Source organism: Genypterus blacodes, unplaced genomic scaffold (assembly GCF_046128005.1).
Source record: "Genypterus blacodes isolate CSIRO-AG114 ecotype Tasmania unplaced genomic scaffold, CSIRO-AGI_Gbla_v1 ptg000133l_1, whole genome shotgun sequence".
Taxonomy (NCBI): domain Eukaryota; kingdom Metazoa; phylum Chordata; class Actinopteri; order Ophidiiformes; family Ophidiidae; genus Genypterus; species Genypterus blacodes.
In genome coordinates this window covers 2,151,077-2,167,500 of record NW_027466935.1, presented here as the reverse complement: position 1 = coordinate 2,167,500, position 16,424 = coordinate 2,151,077, and the positions used below count along the sequence as shown (strand labels likewise).

Sequence of the window (16,424 nt, the reverse complement as noted above, 5' to 3'; positions counted from 1 at the left end):
CTTGGCAGACACACAGGAACGCAAACTAGGAGATGTTCATATTAGAAAACTGTGGTGTTCGCTGGCAGCTGATAAAACGACAACTCGCAGCCAATTCTTCCCCTCGAAGGGAAATATTTATAACTTTCTGCCGAACGCCGATAGGGACGGCCTTCAAGTCCGTGCACTTCCTTGAGATCGAGGCGAACCAGGAGGTAAAAAGCTGCAACAAACAGATTAGCTATGACTATTGCAAAAAACACAAGGCCTCCACATACCTCCACCAAGGCCGAGGAGCTGGCATCTGTCCATTCAGCCATGCATGACAATAAATCTGCATCACCTCATACACATTAATGGCTGCTGCATTATTCTGCCCTATTTTTTTTTTTTTACTGTACAGTAATAATCTAAATCTCATTTAGCAGCAATGTTACATTCAGTAATCCAGATTGGGACCAGAATGCTCCTGCTGATAGATCATGGATGTTCTCCCATAGCATTGATGTTCACTCTGCGGTGTCATTTTGAGCCAGTTACCATGGAAATTTGGCAAGAATCTATTCTCCTGGGCAGAGTTGATAAATATCTATAGCATAGAAGTTCCACATCACTTCAGTCGCAAATATCCTGAATTTGCAAGTTGAACACTGCAGTCGCACTGAAGTAATCTTTTTAATCCATCACATCTGCACAGTATTGATTCTTTTCTCTGTCTACACCACCCAATATAGATGGAATAAATCTGTTCTTCAACCTTCTCTGATCTGCAAATTCAGATCCCAGAGTTCCATGAGCCCAGCAGACAGACAGACAGGCAGACAGAGAGACAGACAGTCAGGTGGTCACATGCATATAAATGGAACAGACTTTTCTATTCCAGCAACGTATCCATATCAGCCTCAAAGATCTATCAAAATCCATCTGTAGTGAACACAAGACCTCGCTTCTGAGCAGCATTATGAGGTCACTCCAACACAACTGTGGGGAAATGGACTCTAAATAGGGTTAGAGGTCATATCTACTGTTGGTGGATCTGAACACCTCTGCAAACAGCTGATAGGAGATTCAAAAGACTCCAATTTTGCTGGACGGGGTGTGTGTGTGTGTAGGAGTGGGTCGTCCATGACATAGGCCAGAGGATCCTAATCCCACACTCCTAATCTGGTGTCAGATTCCATCAGAAGCAATCCCGGCGGTGAATACAGGAGAAACTAGGCCAGATAGAGCTACGGAGGTCAGAGCTCAGTGGACCAACATAGAGTTGATGAGAATGGAGGATAGATCACTTCCCACATCCCATAATACCCTGGAATTTTAAGGATATTAAGGGTTTTCAAATAAAATACTGTTCAACTGTGATTGGAGACTTCTTTTCAACCTCCCACTAGTTTTGCCTTTCCACTTAAATACATACAAACAAGCAGAATAACCACAAAACGTAAACCAGAACATACATGTAACTCCTCCTGGTACATGGTTTGATAGGTGGTGAGTTGTGAGAGTTTGCCGGGTTCTGTCTTGATTCCTTGCTGCTAAATGTAAGAGACTTGGGTCACGAACACATTTTGATACACGCGTGTTGTGGGTGGATTATCTCTGGGTTTATTCTAAGTGTTCTGCGTGTGTGTGTGTGTGGTGTGGAGTACAGAGCATTTTATGAGCAGCAACCCAGAGCGGCCCACACTGCCAAAGCACCAGGTCACATGTTAGAGAAGTTTGTGCAGAAAGAGCAGAGATGAAATCACCATTTTATCATCATTTACCATCACATTAACATCAATTCTCAAACTGTATGATGGTATTTAGATGTGAATGCTGGATGTTCCTTCAATTCACTTTGACAAATAAAACATAAACATAAAAAATAGCTTAATAATAATAATAATTAATATTGTTTATTTATTTATTTTTGAATAATTGGCTTGTATTTTTTCATGAATAGATTTCAATTGTTTATATTTTTGTAGAACTTCACTTCACACACCACCAGGGCTGCTTCAAGGACCACCAGTGGTTCTTGTGCCTCAGTTTGAGACCCTTTGCTTTAAAAATTACTTGTAGTACTAAAACCAGAAAAAGAGTCTGAAAGTCCTACATCAAAACACACGGACGGGTGAATGAATGGATGACTCGACCCGTCATGTCACTGTGACTTTTGTTTGTGAACTTACGTGAAGACGAAGAAGAGGGAGGTCGAGCCGACGAGCAGGCAGGCGGCCGTGCACACCGGGATGAAGGCGCTGGGGCTGACGGGCATCCTGTCCTCTCCGCCGGCATCAGCGGCTCATACTAACCGAGGCGAGGAACACGCGGGGGAGAAGCTCTTCACCCGCCAGCAGAGTACAGCATAACCGGGATGGGTAACCAAAACACGGAAGGAGAGAAGAAGAAGAAGATGATGATGATGATGATGGAGCGTGAAGAAAGACCGCAGGCTGCGCTCTCCGGCAGCCCCGTCCCGACGTGTGTGTGTGTGTCCCGGCCGGCCAGCACCGCACAGATGCCGCGGCTCCGGTTTATCCCAAAGGTGGAGCTTGAGTCTGACACGACGCGGAGACCGGAGGAGAGAGGAGAGGAGAGGAGCGCCGCCACACCGCCGTGTCACCCCGCCGTCAGCTGATCTCCTCTGGGCTCCCAGCTGTGGATCTGCAGGGAGACACTGTCACACATCTCAGCTAATACTGGAGGGACTGTCATCATCAGAATATGGGACAGAGCGGCAGAAGGAGTCCTAGTCCCCAGAGGATGGACCTTAATAAAGACTTTGCTTGTCCACTCTCTTATCTATTGCCACCAGTAGGTCGGAATGAATGTATACTTAAATGTGCAACACTTAAAGCTACAGTAAGTAACTTTTGAAAGCCTATTTGCTTGAATTTGCTCATTGCGTCCTGTAATTGAGTTATCTCTTCAACATATCACGTGTCTGCAGCGCCTCCTACTGGTGGGACCTGATTTGGTAAAAAACAAAAAAAGGTTTGTGCTTAAAAAAAAATTAAAAAATACCACCAACATTCTTCAATGTTTCAAGAAACAGACAGGATATTGGAAGGCTTCATTGAAAATTCATGAAATCTTCACAGACAAGACTAGAAAAAGCTTCTAAAGCGTTTTTCACAGCTTTTTTGAAAAGTAATGAAGCAACATATCAGAAATGTCTAATGACCTAATAACATTAATGCTATTCTAGCTGTGCCAAAGAAAGCCGACTTACCTAAATGGAATGCAGCCATTCTAATGTTTCCCTGTGGTAAAGCACAGTAAGATTTTGCACACCACTAAAATTTATAATGAAATAGCAGCACAACACAACATCCACTTAAGTTAATGATTTGTGCAGCTCAGCAGCTCGGTAATGCTAATGACTGATTAGCTGGATCTAAGCCTGAGCCAGTGTGGCATTCCCACTTAAGTGATCCTATAGGGAGTGAAGATCTCACCTCTGACTGGTGACAGTAGTCTTCATTTGTTTAAGGGGAGCTCTGGGAGGGTCTAACTCAAGCAAAATAAACCTAGGCCTCAGAGGTGATACTTGATCCATTGGGGATTGGAATAGATACCAAAAACACGGAAGGAAATCAACCGCATGATTGGGTCGGAACTTTTCCAACCTTCCCTCCCCTATATAACCAAATGCCGCACAACCACACTGGAAAGATTGAGAAAGGACTTCTGGCCACTGTCGCTTGTTGCTCAAGGTGACTTGAACTGATCAATCTAGTGTCGTGATGGATGTGGAGGAGTTGGTGGAATCCATCATCAGAGCATCCATGTTTCTAGCAGGAATCCTGGGAAACAACTGGTTGCTGGTCCGCTCCCTGCCTAAGCGCATGTCTGAGATCCGCACTAACGATGTGCTTTTCCTCAACCTGGCTGTTTCCAACCTCATCACCAACTACCTGGTGGACCTGCCGGACACCATAGCAGATTTTGCAGGGCGATGGTTTCTGGGGGAAGCCTTCTGTGGCGTGTTCCGGTTTTCAGCTGATCTTTCTGAAACCAGCAGTATCTACACCACCTTCTTCATTAGTATTTACTGGTATCAGAAGCTGGTGGGCTCCCTTAAACGAGGAGGCGCACCGGTGCAGCTGGACAGCCTGCGCCTGGTGGCCGGACTGCTGGCCTGCAGCTGGGCGGTGGCTCTGGTTTTCAGCATTCCACATTTCTTCTTTGTGGAGGTGACTGCAAGCAACGACAGCCATGAAGACTGCGTAGATGTGTACCCTGACGAGACTGCCATGCAAGTCTACGAGATCCTCTATTTAACCCTGGCCAATGCTGTCCCTGTGACTGGGTTTGTATACGCCAGTCTACGCATCGTCATCACTCTACTTCAGAACCACAGACGCATAGAGGCTCACAAATCCAACCCCAAGGAAAAGGTTACGGTTGAGAAAAAGGATACAGAGGAGGAAAACGAGAATTCAACCATAACAGCTGCAGATCCATCCACTCCAAAAGATCAGAAATTGTCTTCCTCCCACACCAGCATTTATAATGGCACAACTACTGATCGTACAGGTTCAGAAGATCAGCAGTCAGGACAAAGCTCCCATGATGCCCCCCTCAGCGTTACAACCACAGCTGAAGCTTCAAAGCCCAGCCAGATGCCTGCAAAGGTCAGTCCAGGCTCAGGCGTCCAGGTGAGAGCAGCCAAAAGTGTGGTAGCAGTGGCCATTGTGTTCCTGGTCTGCTGGATGACTCACCTCCTCCTGCGCATCACCAACAACATACACACTTCACCCCTGGTGTTGGAGGTGGCCAGCTACATCGCAGCATCTTACACCTGCATCATCCCCTACATTTTCCTCTACGGGGTTAAAAAGCTGTCGTGCTCGTGCAGAAGGTAGAAGCTTCTTTTCTGGCGTAGATACGTTGTGGTAAGATCTTAGCTTTGTCTTTGGACTCAGAGTGCAGTTATGTGAAGGTCTGGAAGGCTTTTGTCTCTTTCTCAAACCTTCTGCCACAGGTGCCGTGGTGCCTAAACACTAATTTCAAATTTGTATTTATTTGTGATTGGTTAAGAACTATCATTTACAAAGGACCGGAGAAAAGCTGTATTAATGTGGAAATATAACACCAAAAACAAAGAATGACAAAACTGAGAAAATGATCACAAACTGCTTCATCTACTACATTTAAGTCAAACTATGCGTGTGTGTGTGTTCTTGTTTCTCGTATGTATGTTGCATCATGAGTTTTGGTTGCCAGGCTCAATTATTGATGATTATTGAAAATCACAGGGAAGTGTGCAATAAATTCAGCAACAAATGAATACATCTAATAGATTAAAGCATAAACTGGTGTCTATATGTGAAAATAAGATTCAGAAGTTAAACGCTTTCAAGAAAATAGTTGAGGCAATGAAGTATAATGCTGCTTTACACCCGTTTTAACGTTCTTCATGTATATTCTGACTGACCGTGCCTGTAACAGAGGAATGAACCAGCATAAAGTCTATTTTACTCCACAATGATGCATTCTCTTTCTACTTCAGTGTGGTGGTGGTGGTGAAGCCCCTTGGCCTGTTGCTGCCCTGTAGGCGAGAGCACAACAACTCCTCAGTGACATTTTCAATTAGTAGAAAGATAATTATGCCAACAAATTATGTCGCCTGCATCAGCAGCGGCCTGATGATCGTCCCACAGCACCAGCACGGCGCTTCCTGCCGATTATCACTTATTATAATCACAAACGCTGAAGTACACTTTTCAGCCTTTGCAGTGTGTGTAGTGTTTTTAATACAGCGTCACGCAGAAAGGTAATAACAAAGGTTTTATTTATTAAAAATGTTTTATGTATATTTTTCCATTGCAGGCCAAAGTTTTAGTTTTGCTCGGTGAACAGCACCCACGTTAAAAATGTTCACAAAATCAAAAAGGTTCTCATTCAAACACAACTTTCTTCAATTTATCAGGCAGACACAATGATTCCTGTAGTTACTGAACATGGTCATTGGCAGAGACAGCATGAGGGCCATCATATGTACATACTTACAATGTCCAGCAATAAACTGCTTGTTTGGAGGCAAAAGTAGAACAATCAAAACTAATTCAGTGTTGAAAACAATCCCACATCTTGGATAATTGGTGCATTATCAAATATACGGAAACGGACCGGTGGATTTCAAAGTGAGCTGAGGCCGACCTCATGAACTCAAACATCTTAGTTTTAGATACAGGAAGACGCTGCTGTGCTGTCTGTGCCCGATGCAAATCACAGCCAACAGGGTCTTACTGTACTTCTGCATGTTTAGGGCTTGTAACAAAATGCATTTAATAATTTATAAAACATGTTGCTCCGCACTTGCTGTCACTCACGACGTTTACTGCAGTATCGACCGAGATCCTGAACAAACACCAAGCCGTCACACAGCAGGACGAGGAGGATACTGTGGAGTACGAGCCCACCGTGTTGTGCTTGAAACAAACTGTGACTCAGCTGTTTACATTAAGGCCAACGGGATGAGGAACATTCTGAACATCAGTGGAGCTTCTCCAGCTTTGCCTGGAGCGATTTGAAGTTGCCGATGGTGTGTTGAAGGGTGGAGTTGGGGCTTAGAGACTGGAGCTCCACCAGGTAACCGCAGATGTTGTCGAGACAAACGTTAGTGAACCGGCGTCTGAAAGGAAGGGAGGAGCAGAATGTTTTAAAAGAAAAAAGGTACAACTTGAGGTTCATTTAGCATTTTCAGGTTTCAGTCACATCAGATCAGAGAAAAAGCATTTTATTAAATTATTAAAAGCAGCCAGGATAGGAGACAACACACAAACTTTGTCAACAGTAGCACAGCGGTGGACAGAGGTGTAACTAATGTACGATGTCGATTGTGACGCTGTGACATGAACCAGTGTGTGTTATGAACTCCTGTTTCCTGGATTAAGTGATGCGTTAATTATGTGACAACAATGTGCTAGGGATGCGAGTGATGCTCCCGTTCAAGTGATTACCTGTCATAGGTTGGTACTTTGCTGGGGTCGTCCACATATCCTGACAAAAGCACGTGGATACACTCCACCAAGTGCAGAGGCTTCTTCAGCCGCTGCCAACAGGGATCCTTCAGGAAAGAGACAAGAAGGCGTCAGAGTAAAGTCCTGTAGGTCTCCTAAACACTTATTTTGAACCAGTTGGGAATTCAATGAATCAATCAATTCTCTCTTTATTGTCTCAAGCTTGTACCCGTGTTTTGAAGAGTTGGTCGTAGACCTCCAGGAGTCGCGGTAACTGCACGCCAATCTCCTGCATGGTGGCCGTGACAAAGCCCACGTCCCAATTCAGCCGGCACACCTCCTGCTCCAGGAACTTCACCAGGAACTCTACAATGAAAGGACGCGACGCAGACATTTCTGTTGAAGATTTTGTCTTGAAACTGAATTTTTGTCAGAACCGTTTCCAACACTGCGTAAAAAGTGATTTGCTTTGGTCTTGATTGATTATTTGTACGTGTAAACAATGCACAATTAATGGTCGTCTCTGTGGGGGGAAGACAAGTTTCAACAGGCCAATTATGAGACCTGGAAATGAAAGCAATTGCCTGGAGCGGTGGCTTTCATGTCTGCTCCTGCGGGCCCCCAGCACCGCCTATTGACATCATAAGCTACATCAGGTGTGAGTGGCGGCGGCTGGTAAAGGGGAAAAATATGGAGCCAGGCGAACTCTGAGGCCCAGGACTGAGAACTGCTGCTGACATAAATGAGGCATCAGGGAAGCCTAATCATACTACTGTTAACAAAAGAGACAACGGCAATCTGGCAACTCTACCGGGAGGAGATAATTGAGCATAATTCCAGGCAGATGTGGACGCTTACCAAGGGGGAAATATCTCGGTGTTCCTGCGTAAATCTTTCCGAGTGACACAAGCTTCAAATTGAGAGCTCGCATTCTATCCGCCGGACTCATGACAACGCTGTCTCCCAGTTCTGAAAGGAAAGATGCACAACAAAGACCGTTAAGACCTTCAGGGACTTTTGGCTGTAGCAGAATTTGTTCTAAGAAAAAAAAGGCATCGTTTCCCACGTGCCTTTCTCCATGATCTCCTGCCACAGCGAGTGCACCAGGATGGGATCTGAGTGTCCGGCGCAGTGAATGATGGCCAGCTTGCACTCTGACAGTTTGTAATGGTCGGCAAATTCCCCATAGAGCTGCGCAAAAGAAGATAAGGCGGCGAGCGTGACAATCTGAATCGTGTCAAACATTGTCCTGATAATGTTGTCGTAATGCTGCACGTTACCTTGGTGATGTCCATGAGCTCAGAGTCCAGCTGAGAGGCCACATTTTTCACTGAGGGATAATGGGAGAACTGTCTGATGAGGGTCTCCTGGATCTGCACTTGGATGCGCACCAGCTTGTAGAAGCAAAGAGACAAAAAAAACAAGAACTAAGCAACCATCTTACGCAAAGATTTGAGATCCACTGTGATCGCTGCTGCCCGTGTACCTCCATCTTCTCCTCCAGCTCGTGCAGGAACTCTCCGTCAGCTGAGACGCAGGAGGAGCTCTTGGCGGACAGGATGGCTCGGGCGATGTACTCTAAACGGTGCTTCAGAGAGATCTCGGTGCTGCGGGTGCCAGAGTACAAATGTCAGAGCGGGACAACAGGATCAAAGGTCGATGGTGAACTCGACCTGAGACGATGTTTTCTGCGTCACAAACCTGTGCATGTCGGCCAGGCGAGCCAGTACGTGCGCCGCCTTGCCAAAGTTGCGGTTCTTCTCGTAGTAGCGCCACAACAGGTCCATGTTGTGCACCTTATTCTGGTCCTGCTTGATCATGTGCATCAGATGCTCCTCCAGGTACGGAGAATTCACCTGGATAAGAGGGCCACAAAACAGATGCATTAATGGACACACATCTAAACAGGGAAACCTAGGCCCAGGCGCACGCACGCACGCGCACGCACACACACACACACACACACACACAGTACCTCCAGCAGCTTGTCAGTGAGGTCTGCCTGGATCAGCCAGTTGTACAGAGCGATGTGGAACAGCTCATCCTGAGACCTCTGGGCCAGACCGAGCATCTGTTCAAACTACAGGAGGAGAGATTTTACATTAGACATCGCGGCTCATTTGCATTTCGCTCTGGACAGAAGTCTGCGCCGGCTGTGTCTGGGCACGCACGTGGGTGGTGGCTTCTTCGTTGCTGAGCATGTTGGGGTCAGAGGTCATGACAGGAGGACCGGGCTGCTTGGGGACACTAGGGGACTGAGGGGCGGCTTTGCTCTGGTTCACCAGCTCCTGCATGGTGTCTGTGATGCAGTTATAACAGGAAAGTCTGCGGTGGAGAGAGAGAGGGAGGGAAGGAGGGAGGGAGAGAAACAGAGAGAGGGGAGACCAGTTGGTGGCAATCAGCGACAACACCCGTCAATCATGGCGGTGAACACTGCACCTCTCCTTTTCAGCATTACCTTTCATGGAAGGCCTGCTGACCCACTAGGTCCTCCTCAGGTTCTCCATTCTTGTAGAAATGTGGCCCGAGTCTCTGTGGATCCTTCTTATCTGCTGCAGTGAGACACAGCTCCAGGACGCCCTCGTAAAAACGCACTGGGACAGTTTGACACCATTAGTAAACACACCAGCTGCATGAAGAGGGAAAGTGTATGTGTGTGTGTGTGTGTGTGTGTGTGAGTGAGCTGTGTGTGTCCTCACCTTGTCTGTACTGGGAGCAGACGAGTGGCAGGTCTGTGTGGTGGCTGATCTGCTGGTAGAGCTGCAGCGACTCCCTCAGCGTTCTCTCTTTATCGGCCTTATTCTGGATCTGCTTTGAGCTCTGCAGCAGCTCGTTCGCCTGAGAGGCAGGAGAGAGAAGAAAAACATGAATTTAGCTTTTTCAATTTCATTTTCATTTCAATTTTCAGAACCACAAAGAATGACATTGAAGAAAACACTTTGAAACACTTAAGGACCCAGAAACATCATGGACAAAGAACTCCTCTGCATATTCATCATCCACTCTGTGTGTGTGTGTGTGTGTGTGTGTGTGTGTGTGTGTGTGTGTGTGTGTGTGTGTACCTTAGAGCAGACACTATCATCACTGCTGTACAACAGGGGGCAGATGTCTCTCAGATGGTTGCTGATGGCATCCACTGAGGCGTTGTCTTTGATGTACACATTAATCAGCGCTGTGATCAAAGCTCCGGCCAGCTCTTTGCCCCTGATCACCACATCCTTAAAGCTGGCCCCCATCATCTGCTCCTGGAACTCCTGCACACGCACAACAAAGACAGAACAATGAGAACGGCAGAGGCAACTTTCTTGGCTCCATTGCGATGCGAGGCACAGGGAAAGTGCACGCTCGCGTACCTTTGGCAGTTCAGACATAATGAGGCTGAACTGATGGTCGCAGAGCAGCTTCCACAGAGCCAGAGTCTGATAGGAGCGATGCACCAACTGCTGGATCCCCTGCAGCGACACTTTCTCATAAACCTGAGCCTTGGCTGGAGACGGCACCACAAAGAGACGGGAGACAGATTGGTACATAAAGGTCAGGCGTAACATAACAAGGATGGAGTGTTTTCGTCTCCGTCAACGTTCAATGTATAGGGAGATTAATACTATCACAGAATCTCACAGCGTTATTCAGGAAGAGGCAGGAGCCCCATAACTCACTGTGATATTTCCTCTGGAGCTCCTGCTGGACTTGCTGGGTGTTGGCACCGTCGGGCCGCATAAATCCCAGCAGCCTCTGCTGCAGGTTGGCAGGGGAGCTGAAGCTAACAGGGCGCAGCACAGATGTTATTCAGGAGACTCAAAAAAAGTCACAGTGAAGAGTTTTTTCTTTTGTGGGTTCCAATTTCATTTAGAAAATACAATAAAGCCAGAAACCTGCTGATAAAAACAAGTCCAAACTAGAGGGTCGACATCGTTACATCAGGTTATCAGGAGATGTAACACATAAACACGGAGGGTCTCACCTTGCACCAGCACCCAGAGAGGAGGGACTGAACTGGGAGTTTTTGTCGAGGAATTCCCGCAGACCAGAAAGCTCCAGGAGGACCGACTCCAGATCGTACAAGCCGACGGCGCTTTCCAGCTGCAGAGACAAGTCGCATCATTGACAAGGAGCCACTCGCATCATCACTCCTCTGAACAAACTTGATTACTTGGTATGATCTTACTTACAATACTGACGGTCTGATTTCCTTTGCTAATAGATTTCCCCACAGCGAGGCTTCCATCCCAAATATTTCTGTTTAATCAGTGCAGCAGGAGAGAGAGAGACTTCAGTATTACACATGATCGTACGCCAGCATTCATGAAAACGCACTGATTTGGTGTTACTGACCCCAGAATGCGAGCAAAGTAGATGCAGATGCCATTGTGTTTCCCTGAGAAAACCACTTCTGGCCCCGCTGTCATGGGGGTGATGGGAGCGGTTCCGGACTGCATCATTGCGAAGGGCGTCGCCAGAGCGGGAGGCACGACACCTGTGGGGAACGTCACAGAGTCACACCCCGTTCAGTTCAAACAGACCAAACCTAACGCGCTAAATGAGTCAGACTGTGTTGACAATAGTTGAATCACAAGGTTATGCTGCCAAAACAAACCCAACTAGGGAGACACAGTTAACTCCATTTACTTCTCATATGTGCTCAAACATTCCATGATCACAATTCCATGCCATCTGATCATCTACCTGGTGCTGGAGAGCTCATCACAGGCCCGACAGTGCTGGGAGAAGCCATGGCTGCAGGGAATCTCATCTGTGCTTCTCCTCCATACCTGATCGGGACAACAGTAGATGATGTAATGCTTTTAGTTTGCAAAAAAAGTGGGATAACGTGTGAATAAGTAGTTCATATGAATATGAATGTGTGTATAAACACATTCCAGTCTGACCTGAAGAAGGCTCGAGTGGCCCACTGGGAAACCTCTCTGTTACAGGCCAAACTGGAACAAGCCAGGATGAGCGCTGTGGAACAAGCTTGCTCCTCCTGCAAAGAACAAGGTAAAGGCTCAGGAATGTATAATGTGTGTGTGTATGTGTTTATATATGTGAGCATTATCGGGCATTGGACGGTCATGACTTGTACCCTGTGCAGCTTGAAGAAGCGTTCCATCTCCTCACTTTCGCCTCCGGCACCGCTCACCAGCAGGTGACGTAGTTGATCTACTGGCCGCAGTTTTTGAAAGATGTGGCTCCCCTGCAGGACAGCAAACGCGCTACACTTAGCAAACAGAAACGTGGGCTTCTCTTTTGTGGGACAGACTGAGGGGCTGTGGAAGCAGCACTGTCACCTTTGCAGAGAGGAGGACAAACTTCTGTGGGGGGACGTTGTGCTGCTGGACCACCACTGGAGAGTCTGTGATGGGGATCCTCTCCTCGTTCAGAAGAGTAGAGATCTGTTTAGGCCTCTCCTCATTAATGGCGCAAAGAGCCCAAGAATGTCCATCTACATTGGACATCATCTGAAACACAACATGTAACTTACTTTAGCATTGTGTTACATTTATGCAATACCTTTCGCCAATAAAAAACATTAAAACACCATGATGTGACTGCTCTATTATTTATTATCCTGTCTAGAACAAAACATGACTACCTGAGTCTCCATCAGGGGTTTCTTGAAGGGGAAGGAGTCATGGTTGATGCACCACAGAAGGTCACTGTCCTCAGTTTCGGACGCAGCCATCAGCAGAACTCCTGCAAAGAGAATGTGAGTGGTTTGTTTCCCCCAGTGGGCTGATTGAGGAGTTAACAGACAGACAGACAGACAGCAGCAAGACTTTTACCTTTGCTGTGTAGAGCCTTGTGGACCTTTGCAGGCTTCTGCAGGGTAGAGGAGGCCGAAAATCCTGGCGGCAGACGCACATGGACCAAAGCTAGCAGGCTGGGTCGAGTCGGAACGTGCTTATGGTTTGGAGGTGTGAAAGGTGTGGTGCTGAAGTAAAGACGCACGCCTGCAGAAGAATAAGACCATGCATCAACTTTGTATCACCCACACATAACTGCATTTTTTACTTCCCGCCACCAAAGCGTTTATATAATTACCTGCATGAGTGACAGCCAGCAGGTGGCAGTCTGAGGACTCAGATCTGTCAATCACAGAGATCTGGACAATGGGTTTGAAGACGCTACGATCAATTGTCCTGCAAACAGAAGACCATCATAAGCCAATCATCATAAGACACAAGCGACATGGGATCAGTTTGCGTATATGTGTGTGTGTGTGTGTCCACCAGCAGAGTCCACTTAAAATGTAAAGGAAATGTCTGATGAGCAACAAACTCACAAATACCTGGCAATGTTTCCTGCCGATGACACAATGGAGCCCTGTGACATGGTTGCGACTCGACTCATACTCAGCCCGTCAGCACCCAAATCATATACCTGTAGAAAAAACAATCTGCTCAACAGACACACTTTGCATGCTGGCAATCACCAGAAGAAGATAATTCCTTGTGTGTCAGTTGACCTGCTGAACTACAACATCCAGGCGATGTCATACCTGCAGGACGCCTTTCTCAGAGCGGGTAAACAGTGTGTTGCGGGAGTTGTCAATAGCAATCTGCACAATTGGATCTATGAAGCACAAAGCCAAACAAAAACAGGGATGTTAATGAAAATAAAGTTGGATCAAAGAAATAATTTGGCCTTAGCCTTCCCTTTTTACCATCTTCAGAGAAGGAGAACTGCAGCACGGAGGGGACAAGGAAGGACAGAGCACTTTTGGAGTGGTTGATCTTTCTGCAGCGCTGGCTGAGCCATCCTGCCTCAGCCTGGTAAGCAATCTCATAGAGGCAGCCGTCCTTCCCTGCCATAAAGATACGACCTTTATCTGTGGACGTGATGGACAGGATGTAGGTGTTGTCTGTGGGGATGGAGAAGAGGGGGTCTGGGAGCAGCTGCATCGCACCAGACATGCTGTCATTCAGCCCTGCAACAAAAACAGAGACATGAAGGTAAGTCAAGATAAAAGAATACAGGCGCATGTGGGTATAAATAACACACAAACAAAAAGGGAATTAAAAGCAAGAATGTGCAGAATGACGCCACCTTAGACTGAAAATGGGACAAGTAGATATAGAAAGAAAAACATTGCTGAGGCCCACATTTGTAAATTCTGCTCTACAGTGGCACTGCAACCTTCAAACTTCTAGATGGGGGACTCACCAGCCTGGGTCTTAGGGAAGCTCAGCCCGAGGATCACAACATCTACAGAAGTGGCCAACACCAAGAGGTAGTGGATGTGTGGCTGTAAAATGCCTAAGAGAGCAAACGCACAGCAGAAAAACTAATGAGCTTCATAAAAGGAAACAAACATGCATATATAAATGAATCAAACATCCATAGACATACCTTGTTTTGGTTTCACTAGACCCACTGCCAGAATGGTTTCAATGAGACCATCAAAATAAGCGACATCTCCTCTGCAAGGGAAGTCCGGCATTAACGGAATTACAATGTTACAGAAACAGCTGACAGATGATGATGTAATGCAGAAGATGAAAAACATCTACGAGTACTCACCCGTCTTCATAATTCCACATGAAGATGTCATTGTCAATCGTTAGCCAGGCTCGACTTATCTCAGGAAAAACTCCCATCATGCAGTTACATTGCATATCTAGGGAACAGTTAAGTCAAAAACAAAGCGATATCTTCACAACAAAGAATGTGAGTCATCAACTTTGCATCTCCATTGCTGATGGAACCTTGAGGTCAAAGCCTTTGCTTGAGCAGTCCCTGAAAGTCAAAAGGATACGGCTGAACTGCTCCACCAGCTCCGGGGGTAGAGGGACTCGCCGGACTGCGCTGAGCTCCGGGAGGTTTGGCACGCTGAGTAACCCGGGTCCCTGCAGGGGGTAGTCCATGTCCGATACTCCAGACAGGGACGGCATATCTACCGGCACAAGGAACAAAAGCTAGTTAGTCAGAATGTGCCTACACTGAGATCACAGCAGAGGGAATACAGTGTTACTACACATGAAGTCCTTACAAAGTATCCCAATTGTACTGGAGCAGTACAGGAGCAACGCTGCAGCCAATGAGTAGGAACGAACGCAGGTCATCTTTACCGGCCACAAGAAAACATTATAACAGGTCATAACTGTGTGCATATGTTGTATAGATATATATATATAAACTATTTGAGGGTGCAATATTTGTATATAATAATAATAACCATACAAAATCACAATATAAAAGGTGTATTTGTGTACGGTGTGTATATTGTGTGTATGTGTATATTGTTTGTTGTGTGTATTTCTTCTTCTGTACCTTTGCTATTGTGACGAATGAATTTCTTATCCGTGAGATCAATGAACGTCCTATCCTATCCTTAAAGAATGACCCAAGATTACATATCTCCTTTAAGTCCGGTTTACTTTAAAAATGATCACTTCTAAAGTAGGTTTATACATATATACACACCGAAAATACACTACTTCTGATTTTAGCATCATGGACTTTATCCCACCACTCCGGGGTAAACACACCACATCACAACAACCTGTATCCCCTCGAACTCTTGTCCGTCTTCCCCTTCACACCGGGCCGTTACTCACTGTGAGCGGGGACGCTGAGCAGCTCGGACAGGTCAGGGAAGCAGCGGTCCTCCTGTAGGTGTCTGTCTATCAGTCGGGAAGAGTTATCCAGCGCTTCGGCGAGAGCGGCGGCAGGGCTGCTCGGTCCAGCGCTGGACGGCATGGCTGCGGATGAGCTGTCACCACAAAGTTACCTAAAAGACAGACAATGTTTTAAAAACAAGCGCGTAGAAGGTCTTACGATGCGTAGAAGGTTTCAACTGCTCCAGATGTCTCGGCGCTAGCTACTGTTAGTTTCCCGCTGGAAGAATCACTGTGACGCGTCTAGCTAGATGCTAACGTTGGGAGAATTGGTTGGTACCGGCATGTAAGCTAATTGCTAGCCAGCCAAAAGCTAATATTAAAAGGTTTAAAATGTGAGCTTGTAGCTTTACCTGACTGAAAGAACTCCGGGCGTCGCTGCCTTGTTTAAATTCGAAGTTTGGTTCACCAGTTCAGAACCAAATCTTCAACTAATCCACTACACACACAACAACCATCAGCCCGCCAACCTCATGCACGGTAACGGAGGTGAAGCTAACGTTATCCGGGCAGTCAAATTTCTTCTTCTTGGTTTTAGGTTTCGCCAGACTGAGATGACTAACGCTCGGTGTCGCCACCTACAGGTAGAACAGTTAGTGTTTATTGTTACACGAACACGTTATTTTATGACACTACAAGACAATAAAGATAATTGTAAAAAAGAAAAATAAATATTTGAGTTTACTTTAAAATATACCAAAATAGACTTAGGTTTTGTTGTGTCTACTTGGGAGGATTGAAACATTACACCCAGGCATTTCTGCATGACCTGATGCCTCTGAAGATCAGATTTTAAGTTATGGAATTCTGATTTTAGGCAGAATTTTTTATCAATCAGGGAATGTCTTTTATCTATTTGAACCTAGATTCAAAA

The 16,424-nt window shown here is 46.2% G+C and overlaps 3 protein-coding genes across 3 annotated transcripts in view; 1 reads left to right on the top strand and 2 right to left on the bottom strand.

The window, feature by feature from the left end:
* Nucleotides 1-2,239, bottom strand: part of zdhhc8a (zDHHC palmitoyltransferase 8a) — a 9,054-nt gene extending 6,815 nt beyond the window's left edge. Inside the window, exon 1 of the mRNA XM_076163626.1 lies at nt 2,154-2,239. Within this exon, the coding sequence (XP_076019741.1) occupies nt 2,154-2,239 (86 nt within the window). The remainder of the gene's footprint in view (nt 1-2,153) is intronic.
* Nucleotides 2,240-3,710: 1,471 nt separating this feature from the next.
* On the top strand, nt 3,711-4,832 carry ora5 (olfactory receptor class A related 5). Its single transcript, XM_076164078.1, has one exon. The coding sequence runs from the start codon at nt 3,711-3,713 to the stop codon at nt 4,830-4,832; it is 1,122 nt and encodes a 373-aa protein (XP_076020193.1).
* A 912-nt stretch (nt 4,833-5,744) lies between these two features.
* nup155 (nucleoporin 155) lies at nt 5,745-16,045 on the bottom strand. Its single transcript, XM_076164176.1, has 34 exons — nt 15,904-16,045; nt 15,491-15,663; nt 14,689-14,826; nt 14,454-14,550; nt 14,283-14,353; nt 14,097-14,189; nt 13,597-13,860; nt 13,432-13,505; nt 13,222-13,313; nt 12,975-13,072; nt 12,716-12,883; nt 12,526-12,626; nt 12,221-12,391; nt 12,016-12,126; nt 11,822-11,916; nt 11,619-11,704; nt 11,268-11,409; nt 11,105-11,171; nt 10,897-11,015; nt 10,592-10,695; nt 10,286-10,419; nt 9,995-10,186; nt 9,632-9,770; nt 9,391-9,526; nt 9,104-9,257; nt 8,908-9,012; nt 8,634-8,788; nt 8,419-8,539; nt 8,213-8,326; nt 8,003-8,123; nt 7,791-7,901; nt 7,162-7,298; nt 6,933-7,039; nt 5,745-6,604 (listed from the first exon to the last, which is right to left on the bottom strand). Exons 2-34 carry the CDS (start codon nt 15,630-15,632, stop codon nt 6,466-6,468), a joined length of 4,098 nt encoding a protein of 1,365 aa, XP_076020291.1. The 5' UTR covers nt 15,633-15,663; nt 15,904-16,045; the 3' UTR covers nt 5,745-6,465.
* Between the last annotated feature and the right edge of the window lie 379 nt (nt 16,046-16,424).